The sequence below is a fragment of the Marmota marmota genome, unplaced genomic scaffold (genome assembly GCF_001458135.2).
Source record: "Marmota marmota marmota unplaced genomic scaffold, marMar, whole genome shotgun sequence".
NCBI classification, from domain to species: Eukaryota; Metazoa; Chordata; class Mammalia; order Rodentia; family Sciuridae; genus Marmota; species Marmota marmota.
Window position 1 is genome coordinate 4441952 of NW_025999862.1, and position 15481 is coordinate 4457432.

General features: G+C 38.8%; 1 protein-coding gene across 7 annotated transcripts in view; it reads left to right on the forward strand.

Moving 5' to 3' along the window:
* Window positions 1-12: 12 nt before the first annotated feature.
* Window positions 13-15481, forward strand: part of Rufy2 (RUN and FYVE domain containing 2) — a 43031-nt gene continuing 27562 nt past the window's right edge. For 6 of the 7 annotated variants that reach the window (XR_007349997.1, XM_015500570.2, XM_048809974.1 and 3 more), the window contains exons 1-6: window positions 14-273; window positions 1875-2048; window positions 7243-7360; window positions 11675-11776; window positions 14372-14495; window positions 14662-14723. Coding sequence is in view for 6 of the 7 variants with exons in the window: in XM_015500570.2 (XP_015356056.1) it covers window positions 171-273; window positions 1875-2048; window positions 7243-7360; window positions 11675-11776; window positions 14372-14495; window positions 14662-14723 (683 nt within the window). In the remaining variant the exon portion in view is untranslated. Of the gene's footprint in view, window positions 274-1874; window positions 2049-7242; window positions 7361-11674; window positions 11777-14371; window positions 14496-14661; window positions 14724-15481 lie in introns of all 7 variants that reach the window. The other variant, XM_048809993.1, reaches the window with a different exon arrangement.

Below are 15481 nucleotides of genomic sequence, written 5' to 3' on the forward strand. Positions count from 1 at the left end.
GGGGGCTCGGGGTCGCCATGGCAACGCGCGGCCCCACCTTGTTCTTTCCCGCCCCCGCCTGGATTCTGGGGTCTGGTGGCCGAGCACTGGAGGTCTGACGGCTTCTAGGGAGCGAAGACCAGGCGGGCTGGGTGTCGCTCCGGGGTCGGGGTTACAATCTGGGACGAGCGATGACTTTTCAGATTTGGGGGTGGCGGAGGGAAGACGCATCTCAGGTTTTGGCCTGGGCGCCCCACGCCGAGAGAGGGGGAGCGATGCCGTGCAAGACCCTGGGTGAGCCCTCCGCGGGGGTCTTGGGGGGCTGCCGGAGGCGGCCTTGGGTTGGGGTAGGAGGAGAGGCAGGGAACGGGCTCCAGGCCTCGGCTAGGTGCGCAGAGGGGCCCATTGCCTGGTCTCTCGGTGCATCTGCAGCCTCACCCGAGTCACGGAGTCCTGCTAGGGCGTGGCCGCAGCGCAAAGGTCCTCCGCCTGGCAGTCTCAGGTACTTAGCACCAACCTGTGCCCAGCAGCTGCGGTCATCCTTTGTATGGTTGTCATATCCCGCGTTACGGGTTTTGATGGGCACTATAAAATGAGAATCGTCACAGATTATGACACATCAGGTGGTTTCACTGGGGAGCCCTACCACCATGCAGATTTGAAGAAATAATGGTCCACACGTATTCCATTAAGTCGGCCTGGTCATAACACTTGGGTTTGTGTTTTAAATTCTTAAGAATTCAATGTCATGCTTCATGATAGCTAGCTGAAGTCAGATCTAGAATACTAAATTATGCGGAACTCTGAATTTTTGTTCAGTGAAGGAAAAATGGGCACTTTGACTACTTGGGCTTGTACATTAGTCAGCTATTATAGATAATTAAGTGTTATACTAAGTGCTTTGTTCCCCCTTTGTGCTAAAGGGGATTGAACTCAAGGGCGCTCTACCATTGAGCTATATCCCCAGCCCTTTCTATTTTTTTTTATGTTGAAATAGAGTCCTGCTAAGTTGCCAAGGCTGATCTCAGATTTGCAGGTCTTGCCCTTCGGAGTCGCTAGGATTATAGGCATGCACCACAAAGTGTTTCATTTTTCCACACCTCAGCTTTGTCATCTCTGTTTTCTGAAGATATTCCTGCCAGTCACAAGTGATGAGAGTATGGGGAAGCATCTGTATTTCTTAAAGAATAAAATTTGTGTGAGAGAAGATATATTTGTGAGTTGAAAATGTCAGTTAAAAATCTGGACTTTAAAATATGTCTTGGCATTCAAACTCAAACACAGACATCACCAGCTATATGGAAGGACAGGGAACTGTGGTTCATGCAATACAAAACTACAATTGGAATGGAAAAACAAGATAGAAAGAAGGTTGAAGTGACTGAGAGAAGTGAGCAGCTTCCGCTTCTTCGTTTTTGTCGGTATTACTGTTTTAACGGATGTGTTTGTTATGAGAGATAGTAGTATCTTAGAGCTTTACCTTTTATTTTATTACAGGTTTATTCTGAACATTTTTTTGCTTGGAATTTATCCTTAAGAGCATATCTATTATCTACCATTTGCATGAGGCCCTTAAATGTGTCACCTATGTCCCCAACCTATCTCCTTAGAAAATCATTTTAAAAACTCATTTGTAGAGAAGAGTTTCCATACAGTAGAACAACTGTAGGAGAATGGCAAAACTGCAGAAACTTAAAAATGATTCAGACCTTTGGCTGGAGCAGGCATGGCAGTTTGCTATGGTATGAGTGAGAGAGACATAAAGAGAAGTTAGGTAGGTGATAATCAGGAAAAAGGAAAAGCAAACCAGTGTTCATTTTATAGGGGAAGGGACAAAGTTTGTATATTTTTCATTGTCTTGTGAATGATGTTGGACTCCTTTCTTATGTTTCCAGCTACAAAAGACCCCACAGCTGTAGAGAGAGCAAATTTGTTAAACATGGCTAAACTGAGTATCAAAGGACTCATTGAATCTGCTCTCAGCTTTGGTCGCACTTTGGACTCTGACTATCCCCCTTTGCAGCAGTTCTTTGTTGTTATGGAACATTGTCTGAAACACGGTCTTAAAGGTATCATGAAATTTTTAAAAATTCACTTTAGATATCCTAGAAAATGTATGTTTGAGGCCATAAATTACTGTTATTTTGTGCTTAAAAAATATTGAGTGGGTTGATTTTGGGGAGAAAAATTACCATTTTGTTTTCTTTTTTTTTTTTTTAATATTTATTTATTTATTTATTTAAGTTCTCGGCAGACACAACATCTTTGTTTGTATGTGGTGCTGAGGATCGAACCCGGGCCGCACGCATGCCAGGCGAGCGTGCTACCGCTTGAGCCACATCCCCAGCCCCACCATTTTGTTTTCTAATAGGTGATCTTCAGAAAATGCTTAATTGTTTGTAATTTTTTTTTTCTTTATTAAACATTTTTTCAACATGTACCCTTGAACTGGTTTCCATTTTATAGAGCAATCAGAATTATTTTAAATTTCAAATTTCAAATGGTGATATGAACTCAAAGTTTGAGATCTATTAAACAAATACATTGAAATAGTAGATAGCGTAGCTGGACATGGTGGTGCACCCCACCCCTGCAATCCCTGCTCAAATTCAAGGGTACCCTTTGCTTAACAACTTAGTGAGAACTTGTCTCAAAAAATAAAAAGGTCGGGGGATGTAGCTCTGTAGAATAATATCCCTGCGTTCAATCCCCAATGCTATGAAGAACAAAAACAAAAAAATATTAGATTGTTAAAATAGTAACCTCCTTATTCTATGGGAACATATCTAGAGAAAGTATTCTCTGGTTTGGGTTATTATAGAAATGAAAGTGATCCCTGAAAAGATCATCCATTCTATTATACATTCATATTGTGAATGTAAAATGTTTGTTTTATGCTTAATTTCTTTTTCCAGTACTAGAAATCAATCTCAGAGCCTCCTGCATGCTAGGCAAGTGCTCTACAACTGGGTCACAACCCCAGTCCTAATAATTAAAAGTTGAAGAGTAGGTCTTATACAACATATACTTAAATATAGACTTGAAGATGTGGCTAAGCACTTGCCTAGTGTGCTTGTAGCTCTGGGTTGAGTTTCTATCACCAGACACACACACACAATTGACAGTTTGATTTGTAGTTCATATGATCAGCATTTACATGGATGGTATATAAGAGTTGTATGCTAGCCTTCATGGTGGTACACACCTATAGTTCCAGCTAGTAGGGAGGCTGAGGCAGGAGGAAAGCAAGTTCCAAGCTAGCCTGGGCAACTTAGTGAGACCCTATCTGAAAAATAAAAAGAGCTGGGGATATAGCTTAATGGTAAAACATCATTGGGTTCAATCTATAGTACCCCCCTGCCAATTTTTTTCTATATGATAATATTCATTTTTTACTTTTGTTTAAAAATGATTTTTTAAGATATTAGGGATTGAACCTAGGGATGCTCTATCACTGAGCTGTATCCCCATGCTTTTTATGTTTTGGTTACTAGGGATTGAACCCCTAGCCCTTTTTATTTTTTATTTTGAGACAGGTTCTTGCTAAGTTACTTAGGTCCTCACTAAGTTGCAGAGGCTGGCCTGGAACTTGTGATCCTCCTGCCTCAGTCTCCTGAATCACTGGGATGACAAGTATGCACTGGCTAAAGAATTAAAATAATTTCTTAAAATTGAGCTGGGCATGGTGGCACACACTCTAGTCTCAGCAGCTTGGAAGGCTGAGGCAAGAGGATTGTAAGTTCAAAGCCAGCCTCAGCAACTTAGTAAGATCCTGTCTCAAAACATAAAAGGGCTGGGGAGCCGGGCTTGGTGGCTCACACCTGTAATCCCAGCAGCTTGGGAGGCTGGGAAAGGAGGATTGTGAGTTCAAAGCCAGCCTCAGCAAAAATGAGGTGCTAAGCAACTCAGTGAGACCCTGTTGCTAAATAAATATTATATATACATATACACACATATATTTTATATATATAGTGTAGATAGATAGATAAATAGATATGATAGGGGATGTGGCTCAGTGGTTAAGTACCCTGGGTTCAATCCATAGAACCAAAAAAAAAAAAAAGAAAAAAAATTATATGAATGTTAGTGAAATACACTTTTTGGTACAGTATTCCCCCACCCTACCTTATTTGTGACCCCTCAGTGGATGTCCAAAACCATGAATAGTACCAAAACCTACGGTTTACTTTGTTTTTTCCTATGCATGACTATGAAAAAATTTAATTATCATTTAGACACAGTAAGAGATTAACAACAATAATAAAATAGAAAAATTATTATAATATACAGTAATAGAAGTTGTGTGAATGTGGTCTGTATGGAATTTTCTATGTAATACTTTCAGACCATAGTTGACTACAGGTACCAAAGTATAGAAACCTCAGATAGAGGGAACTATTGAAGTATATCAAACAATATAACATAAAATAAAATAATGCCTGGCACAGTGGCAAAAATCTGGAGTCCCAGCTACTCAAGAGACTGAGTTGGGAGGATTCATTGATCCCCAAGTTTGAGACCAGCCTGGGCAACACAGTGAGAACCCATCTCAAAAACAAAAACAAACAAAAATCATAACTACAGAGAGCAAAATATGAATTCTGTTCGTTCCTTTCCATTCATCTTCCTGAAGAGAATCATTCTTTCAGTTCTTTTCTGTTTTTTTCCCTTTTTCTCTAAATACCATGGTGTTTTATTATCCTGCAACTTTTGTTTTTGGAGAACTTTACATAGAAAGATTCCTAAGAGTATTATTACCAGGTCAAAAGATATAATTGGCATTGTACGGGCTTCACTGATTTATCAACTAGAAGTGGACAAGAGCATTTGTTTCCCCACATTTTTGTTCTCTCCTGATGTTGTCAGTCTCTAAACACGTTTTTTGTTTTGTTTTTGAGAGGAGCTCTCCTTATCTTGCCCAGGCTGGTCTCAAACTTGGGGATCAATGAATCCTCCCAACTCAGTCTCTTGAGTAGCTGGGACTTCAGATCAAGCCACTCTCCTGCCTCAGACTCCCAAGTAGCTGCAACTCCAGGTGCTTCCACATTCTGCTTCAAAATACTTTTAATACATAGAAAATCACCAATCTGGTCCAATCAGACCTTCGTGATTTTTAATTTCCTTTTCAAAAAATTTTATTTTTTAAAATAGCAGTGATATAAATCTTTATTTTCCCAAAGCCTAATAAATTGAAATTTGGAATTTGCTGGCCAAAATAGTTATTTTCATAATTCATTATCATTTACAAAATATAGTAAGCCATTTCCTATGACTATAGGCTTATCTTCCCCCCCCCCCCTTTTTTAGTACTAGAAATTGAACCCAGGGGCACTTTACTGCTGAGCTAGGTGCCTAACACTTTTTAAATTTTTATTTTGAGATGGGTCTCACTAAGTTGCTTTGGAATAAGTTGCTTAGGGCTCACTAAGTTCCTGAGGCTTGGAAGCCTCATGCCTCAGCCTCCATAGTTGCTGGATTACAGGTGTGTGTCATAGTGGCATCCCCAACCCTTTTTATTATTTTTTTATATCTTTATTTTTATTTGTTTATTTTTATGTGGTGCTGGAGTATGAACCCAGGACCTCACGAGTGCGAGGCAAGCACTCTACCACCGAGCTACAACCCCAGTCCCCCTTTTTATTTTTTGAGTCAGAGTCTTGCTAAGCTACTGAGAACCTTGCTAAATTCCTGAGACTGGCCTTAAATTTGGGATCCTCCTGCCTTAGCCTCCCAAGTGACTGGTGTGCACCAACCACCAAGCCTGGTTCCTTCACTTATCTTAATGCATTTAGGTTTTTTTTTTTTTTTTTGTGCTGGGGATTGAAACCAGTGGAGATTAACCCCTGAGCCATATCCCCAACCCTTTTTTAAAAAATTTTTGAATAAGGGCCTTTTTATATATATTTAGTTATCGATAGGCATTTAATTAATTTATTTTTATATGGTGCTGAGACTTGAACCCAGTGCCTCACACATGCCAGGCAAGCACTCTGCCACTGAGCTACAACCCCATTCCCTTGATCGAGGTCTTGCTAAGTTGCTTAAAGACATTACTAAATTGCTGAAGCTGCTTTGAACTTGTGATTCTTCTGCCTCAGCCTCTGGAGTATTTGGGACTGGAGGTGTACACCACTTGCCCAGCTGATTTTATGGTTTTATATTACTCAAATAATCAGAATAAATACAAATAAATTCATAATTTTTCATAATTAAAAGGAAAACACCTTGTTATTTGTGCTTGGCTTATTTAAACTTGTAAAGATCAATCTTCAAGGGCCACCAGTCTTTATTTTTGTACTGGTCAAGAATGAGTCTAGGGCTGAAGATGTAGTGAGTTCAATCCTTATCACCACATAAACATAAACAAATAAAATAAAGGCATGCTGTCCATCTACCAAAAAAAAAAAAAAAGGATGAGTTGTTTAATTACTTGCTACATTCTTTTCTTTTTAAAGTGGTATAGGGGATTGAACCCAGGAGTTCTTTACCCCTGAGACATATTCCTAGCCCTTTTAATTTTTTAATTTTGCAACAGGGTCTTACTAACTTGCCTAGGATGGTGTCAAACTTAGAATACTCCTGCCTCAGCCTCCTGTGTTGCTGGGATTACAGGCGTGTGCCATCATGACCAACTCTGCCTGCATACTTTTGATATGAAAGACTGGCCAAAAAGCATTTTTCTGATATGGCAAAATGTGTGTGTGTCAGGGGCAGAATGGGCAACAAGTTCCTGATTGAACAGGTTCCTGATCAACAAGAATGGAAAAGTGGGGCATGGAGGGGCACACCTATAATTCCAGCTACTCAGAATGCCTAGATATTATTGGAAGTTCCAAGTCAGTCTAGGCAGTTTTATTGATACTTTGCCTAAAAAAAACAAAAAAAAACAAAAAACAAGGGCTGGAGATGTAGCTCAGTGGTAAAGAACCTCTTTACCACTTTGGGGCTGGGGCTGGGGTTGTGGCTCAGCAGTAGAGTGCTTGCCTAGCACGTCCAAGGCGCTGGGTTCAATCCTTAGCACCACAATAAAATAAAGGTCTTGCGTCCAACTGCAACTAAATATATATATGTGTGTGTGTGTGTGTGTGTGTGTGTATCACCTCTGGGTTAAATACCCAGTACCAAAAAAATTAGTTAAAAAAAATAAAGAAGTGGAAAGGTCTTTGAATAATGGTATGTTAATATTTAAGGTGAAGTTAATACCATTTTATATGTTGAAACTGTGGGTATTGTACTTTCTTCTTTCTTTTTTTTTCCCTCCAGTAAGAAAATCATTTTTGAGTTACAACAAAACTATTTGGGGCCCTCTGGAACTGGTGGAGAAGCTTTACCCAGAAGCAGAGGAAATAGGAGCCAGTGTCCGAGACTTACCTGGTCTTAAGTAAGTAATGTTATTAGTTGTTCATTCTTAACCTCCGCAGTGTATTTACTGTGCTCTAACATACCTCAGTTTATCATCTTCTCTCAGCCTTAATGATACCAAGAATTTAGTCCTTGTCCCTGGTTAAAATCCAATGACAAGGACAAGGTTTAAGGAAAAAGAAGATTATTGCTTTGCCAGCAAAGGAGAATACACAATGGACTCCTATCCCAGGGGCTGTGATTCTAACAACCAGGGGAAATAGTGGGCTTTTAAAGAGGGGATACAAAGGCTGCACTCTGGCTGTGCCTCGTCAGGAGTTTCAATTCAGTTTTAGCCTTGAGAGGTAGCCATTTCTGAGACCCCTTGGTGCCAGCTCTGAAGTCTATATTCCTTCATTCTTGTGCCCTGAGCAGAAAGACAGATAACTTGACCCAGGACAGAAAGATTAATCTTGTTTCCCCATGATTAGGGAGGAAAAAAAGGAAGGGGGGGGAGGATCCAGTTTTAAATTAAGCTGCAGTGGCAGAGCAGCAAGGGTTATATTCAAATCATGAGTGGACCCCTATTATATTACATACCCTTCTTTTCTTGTCTTCTAATAAAATTCGGTTCATGCTTTGTTTGTTTTTAAACTAGGGATTGAACTCAGAGGTGCTTTACCACTGAGCCACATCCCCAGCCCCATCCCCATTTTATTATTTTTTTTTAGTTTTAGGTGAACACAATATCTTTGTTTTATTTTTATGTAGTGCTGAGGATTGAACTTAGTGCCTCACACCCATCCCCATTTTAAATATTTATTTAAAAATTTTTTGAGACAGTGTCTCACTAAGTTGCTTAGGGCTTGCTAAGTTGCTGAGACTGGCCTTGAATTTGTGATCCTCTTGCTTGAGCCTCTGGGATCACAGGCATGTACCCCAGAACTTGGCAAACTGTTTATTCTATATGATTCAGCTCAGATTCCACCTCCTTCAATAAAAGTTAACCATCCTTCCTTTTTTTTAAATATCTTTGTTTTATTTATTTTTATGTGGTGCTGAGAATTGACCCCAGGGCCTCGCACATGCGAAGCACGCGCTCTACGGCTGAGCCACAACCCCAGTTCTCCCATCCTTCCTTTTAAGTTCTTACCACTAAGGGGGGGAGTAAATATATATATTTGTTGTATCATTACTTCAGTTTCATTGTATTGTAGGAAATTGTAAGTCCCTTTAAGAGGCTGTATCAACCTAAGTGCGGTGGCACACATCTGTAATCCCAGCAATTCTGGAGACTGAGGCAGGAGGATCACAAAATTGAAGGCCAGGTTTGACAACTTAGCAAGGCCCTAAGCAATTATCAAGACTTTGACTCAAAATAAAAAAATAAAACAAGGCCTGGGGATGGTGCTCAGTGGTAAAATGCCCCTAAGTTCAATCCTAATTACCAAAAAAAAAAAAAAAAGGATATATTAATTCTACATCTGTTCTGAGGGTTAAACTAGTTTCTTCAAAGTAGGCAGTCAATAACTATTTGTTGAAGACTGAAGTAGGCTGAATCCAAGGCAAAGATTCAATAGAGTTTTCAGTTAAACTCTTCATATACCATAGGATTTGTACAAATTGTTTCCTTCCACCTGAAATTGGAGCCTATAGTGCCATCTGCTTGTTTTTTTTTTTTTTTTTTTTTTTGGATTAATGTATGTGAAATGCCCTAAAAGCTGGAAACTTCCAGCTAAGAAATCATGACTGTTGAAACCTTTGCTGAGAATTGGATTCAAGGCCTCACACGTGTTAGGCCGGTGGTCCGCCTCTGAGCTACAACCACAGCCCAAGGCTAAGTTCCCATGTTTCTTTCTTTTTTTCCTCTTTTTTGTACCAAGGGTTGAACCAGAGGCACTACACCACTGAGCCATATCCCCAGCTCTTTTTTATTTTTTATTTTGAGACAGGATTTCATTAAGTTGCTATGGCCTCACTAAGCTGCTGAGGCTGGCCTCAAACTTGCAATCCTCCAGAGATAACTTTTTTATGCTTAGGATTTTCTGTCAGGATTATCAGTTTGTTTTTTCCAACTCTGACTCTCTCAGTTTGTATTTTCTTTACAACTTAGGGTTTTATATGTTGTGGGGAATATGATAGTGTTTTCAGATATTTGTAAATTGGGCTTAATTGAGTGATGAGAATAAATGGCTACCACTGAGCACTGTGTGGGTAATATGTAATCTTTTTACAAAAATTGTCTCATTTAGTTGTGTTTTTTTTTTTTTTTGCTTTTGTAACAGGCATTGAACCCAAGGGTGCTAAACTACATCTCCAGCCCTTTTTATGTTTTATTTTGAGACAAGGCCTTGCTAAGTGTCTGAGTCTGACTTTGAATTTATGATCCTCCTGCCTCAAAATCCCAAAATGCTGGGATTACAGACATGTGGTAACACATCTGGCTCATTTAATTTTTGCCAATCTTATAGAGTAGATATAATAATTATATAGATGGAAAAAATTAAGGTCAGATAAGTGGTATCGGCTGGGCATGGTGGTGCATTTCTGTAATTCCAGTGAGTCAGGAGGCTGAGAGAGGAGGATTGTAAATTTGAGGTCAACCTCAACAAATTAGTGAGGCCCTAAGAAACTTAGTGAGACCCTGTCTCAAAATAAAAACTTTTGAAAAAAGACTGGGGATGTGGCTCAGTGCTTAAGTAACTCTGGGTTCAATACCTGGTACCAAAAAAAAAAAAAAATTTTCTTAAAAACTACCTGCCAAGCCAGGTCCTGTGGCACACGCCTGTAATCCCAGCTGCTTAGGAAGCTGTGACAGGAAGATCAAGAGTTCAAAGCCAGCCTCAGTAATGGTGAGGTGCTAAGCAACTCAGTGAAACCCTGTCTCTAAATAAAATACAAAATGGGGTGGGGATGTGGCTCAGTGGTTGAGTGCTCCTGAGTTCAATCCCCAGTACCAAAATAACAAAACAAAAACCTACCTGCCATTGGCTGGGGTTGGGGCTCAGTGGCAGAGCACTTGCCTAGAATATGTGCGATACTAGGTTCAATCTTAGCACCGTATACAAAAATAAATAAAATAAAAGCATGCTGTCCATCTACAACTACAAAAAAATAAAAATAAAAATAAATAAAATTACCTGCCAAAATCTTCTCTGCGTAAGAACATGTGAAAGTAAACTGGGCAAGGGGGTGCAGGCCTATATTCCCAGCAATTTAGGAGATTGAGGCAGGAAGATTGTTAATTTGAGGGCAGCTTCAGCAACTTGCAAGGCCTTAAACAACTTAGCAAGACCCTGTCTCCATAAAGGGTTGGGGATGTGGCTCAGCAGTTTAAGCATCCCAGGGTTCAATTCCCAGTACTTCAAAAAAAAGAAGAAAGTATGAATGATACCATTCTCTTAAAAAATCTTTGAAATTTGATTTTATTTTTATTAAAATATAGAATTTAAAATTTGGATAAAAGAAGTACGAGGTTTAATTTCTCTTTTTGTGTGTCTGGCCTCTTTCTCTCTTTCTTCCCACCCTACCCCCAGCACCCTGTACTAGGGGTTGAACTGAGGGGTTGTTTACTACTGAGCTACATCTCTACCTTTTTATTTTTTATTTTGAGACAAGGTCTCACTAAGTTGCCAAGGCTGACCTCAAATGTGTCATCCTCCTGCTTCAGCCTCCTGAGTCAGTGGGATTACATGGTGAGCCAACATGTCCAGCTGTATACAGCTTTACTGATGCATTTTTGCCTATTCACTTTTAGAGGGCTAAGACTATTTAGACAAAATACTTCTTGTAGAAATATTCTCACTATTTAGTGAATCATTTCTTTGTGTTTATTTATTAATTTTAAGATGAAGTCTCACTAAGTTACTGAAGGCCTTACTAGATTGCTGAGGCCAGCCTCAAACTTGTGATCCTCTTGTTTTAGCCTCCAAAGTTGCTGGGATTACAGGCATGTGCTACCGTGCTGGCTGTGAATCATTTCTTTATTTTTTATTGGTACATTATAATTATAATATTGTGATTTATTGTTACATATTTGCAACATACTTTGGTCAACTTCATTTCCCAGTATCGCTTCTTTTAAGGCATAAAATGGTACTTACATACCCTATAGGAGCAGGGACTGGTTAACTTGCTGGCTTAAAACTATAAAAATGAGCTTTGGACCATGGTAGCATCGTAGCCAATAAGGTTATCCAAGGTGTGATTATTGCTAATTGAAAACTATAAAATTGAAAAGAACACCATGATAAAATGGCTTTTTTCTTTGTTGTGTACCTCAACAGAGATGGGACATGTATTCCATGGTCTTAGAGCTAAGGCTATTTTCTGACCATTTGGTTCTTCTTTTTAGGACCCCACTGGGTCGTGCAAGAGCATGGCTTCGATTAGCCCTCATGCAGAAAAAAATGGCTGATTACCTGCGTTGCTTAATTATTCAGAGGGATCTCTTGAGGTTGGTACCGTTAACTCATGTTCATTTTTTTTCATTTATATTCTCTCTTCTAAAAATGATCCAGCCTGTAGTATAAAAGGATATATAAAATATAAAAATGTGACATAAAATACAAGAGGAGTAAAATGAAAGAGAGGAACTAACACCAAATAGGAATACTGTAGGGTTTTTATCAGCTAATATAGGGAAATTTACATATGTTCTGTTTCTAAGTTAGTTGATTTTTCTGAATTATAGTTAATTCTATGGATAAAAATTTGCTTTGGAATTTGGGGATTAATTCTGTTTCTTCCTAGATCTTGTATGTCCAGTACAGATAAATGCTTCAACTATGTTGTGAGCACTGTTTAAACTGAAGGTCAAATATTTCAGACAACCAGAGAAAGGCAATCAGTCTTTCAAGGGAGTGTACCCAGGGCAGCCTTTCATATGTCCTTGGTGTTAAAGTCTCTCTCTCAAAGTTCTGAAGAGCATGGTCCTGTTTTTCTTTCTTTCTTTTTTTTTTTTAAAGAGAGAGAGAGAGAGAGAGAATTTTTTAATATTTATTTTTTAGTTTTCAGCAGACACAACATCTTTGTTTGTATGTGGTTCCGAGGATCGAACCTGGGCCGCACGCATGCCAGGCGAGCGCGCCACCGCTTGAGCCACATCCGCAGCCCCCTGTTTTTCAATTTACGTATGACTTTGGTTCTATATCTCAGTAGTCCCATTAGTAAAATGAGAATATCCATACTTTAAGCCCTGTAATTTCTCAACAATATTCTGAAGATTGAGGAGGACATGAGAGGGTGTTAACTACTTTGTGAGTATAGACAAGGGATTCTTAACCACTGAGCCACATCCCCAGTCCTTTAATAATTTTTTAAAATTTTGAGATAGGATCTTGTTAAGTTGCATAGGGCCTCGATAAATTGCTGAGGCTGGCTTTGAATTTTCAATCCTCCCTCAGCTGGGATTTAGAAGTGTTAGCCACCATGCCTAGTATTAGATTACCCTACTTCTTTCACAGGTCTCTTATTTGAACTTTTTTTTAAATACAGATATCCACATGTGAATCAATCAATCAATCTATCTATCTATCTATCTATCTACTTTGCAGTATTGGGGATTGAACTCAGGGGCATCTCTACTACTGAACTGCATCCCCAGCCCTTTTTTTATTCTGAGACAGGGTCTCACTAAATTGCTGAGGCTGTGATCCTCTTGCTTTCAGCCTTTTACCTTGCTGAGATTATAGGCTGAACCACTATGCCTGGCTTTCCATAAGTATGTTTAAAAGATAACTTAAAATACACCTTTGAAATGCACTGATTTGAACATGTGCTTTGAAGTATTTTGTTATTGTTTTTATTTTTATTTATTTTGGTACTGCGGATTGAATTGAGGGGTGCTTATCCATTAAGCCACTTCCCCAGTCCTTTTTTTTTTTTAATTTTTTTTTTAGTTGTTGATAGACCATTATTATTATTTACTTATATGCGGTGCTGCGAATCGAACCCAGTGCCTCATCCATGCTAGGCAAGCGCTCTACCACTGAGCTATAATCCCAGCCCTTCCCCAGTCCTTTTTATATTTTATTTTGAGGTCTCACCAAATTACTTAGGACCTTGCTAAATTGCTAAGGCTGGCTTTGAACTTGCAATTCTCCTGCCTTAGCCTCCCAAGTTGCTAGGATTGCAAGCATGTGCCACCATAATTGGCTATTTTTATTTCAAAAAAATTTTTGTGTAGTATTGGGGAGTGAACCCAGGGATGTTCTACCTCTGAGCCATGACCCCAGCCTTTTTAATTTTTAATCTCGAGACAGGATCTCACTGAATTGTCAAAGTTGGCCTCAAACTTTTGATCCTCCTACCTCAGCCTCCCTAGTTGCTAGGATTATAGGGGTGTGCCACCATGCCCAGCTTGAAATGTTTTATAGTTATTTTCCACCTTAGTTTTTATCCCAAAGGTTTTAGTGAATCCTAGTTCTGAAAATTCAGTTCTAATAAAATGAACAATTAGATTAGCAAATCGCTGCATGTGCATGTTTATTACTGAGAATTGAAACTAGTGTGTTCTACCACTAAGCTATATCCTTTTTTTATTTTGAGGTAGGTTCTCACTAAGTTTTTGAGGCTACCCTCAAACCCGTAATCCTCTTGCCTCAGTCTCCCAATTGGCTGGGATTACAGACCACTATGCCAGCCCACCGTCCTGAAAGTCTGAAATATTTCAGGTGTCAGTGTTGCCTTTCTTTTAATCTCACTTTGCTTTTCTCTTTCTCTCTTAAAATTACTTTTCCTGTTTTATTTCCTTTAGTCCTTTTTCTTCCAACTTTTTAAAAACATTTAAATTTTGAAAAGTTAACATGTAGAAAGGTTAATTTTAAAGTTACTGAACACGGCTGGGAGCATAACTCAGTGGGAGAGCGCTAGTGTAGAATGCATGAGGCCCTGAGTTCATCCCATAGCATTGCAAAAATTTTAAAAATAAAGGCATCTAGCATGGATTGCATCCATGTCTGCAAGGTGGGAGATAAGTTGCTAAGATTTCAAAGTTTTATTTTAGAAATAAATTTGTGATTTAAGGTTTTTGTTCTTCTAATTTTCACAGTGAGTTCTATGAATATCATGCACTAATGATGGAAGAAGAAGGAGCAGTAATTGTTGGACTGCTGGTTGGTCTGAATGTAATAGATGCTAATCTTTGTGTGAAGGGAGAGGATTTAGACTCACAAGTAAGTGCAGAAGGTTTTCAGTTTGCACACTTACTCTTGATCGAGATGTCACTCCAGGTTGTAAACAGTGCTATTAAACACTAAAGAAAAATTAAGAGGGGAAAAAGAGTTGCATGATTAAGTATCATTTCTTCCCTTTAAATAAAAATAACTTTATTAATTTCAGGTTGGAGTGATTGATTTTTCCATGTATTTAAAAAATGAAGAAGATATTGGAAATAAAGAAAGGTATGATTTTCCTAAGTTGTTTCACTTTTTTTAAATATTTATTTTTTAGTTTTTTTTTAGGTGGACACAATATCTTTTTTTTTTAATTGGTTGTTCAAAACATTACAAAGCTCTTGACATATCATATTTCATACTTTAGATTCAAGTGGGTTATGAACTCCCACTTTTACCCCGTATACAGATTGCAGAATCACATTGGTTACACATCCACATTTTTACATAATACCATATTAGTAACTGTTGTATTCTGCTACCTTTCCTATCCTCTACTATCCCCCCCTCCCATCTTCTCTCTCTATCCCATCTGTTGTAATTTAATTCTCTCCCTTGTTTCTTTTTTTTTATTTTTTTCCGTTTCCCCTCACAACCTCTTATATGTAATTTTGTATAACAATGAGGGTCTCCTTCCATTTCCATGCAATTTCCCTTTTCTCTCCCTTTCCCTCTCACCTCATGTCTCTGTTTAATGTTAATCTTTTCCTCTTGCTCTTCCTCCCTACTCTGTTCTTAGTTGCTCTCATTATATCAAAGAAGACATTTGGCATTTGTTTTTTAGGGATTGGTTAGCTTCACTTAGCATAATCTGCTCTAATGCCATCCATTTCCCTGCAAATTCCATGATTTTGTCATTTTTAGTGCTTCGTAATACTCCATTGTGTATAAATGCCACTTTTTTTTATCCATTCATCTATTGAAGGGCATCTGGGTTGGTTCCACAGTCTAGCTATTGTGAATTGTGCTGCTATGAACATCGATGT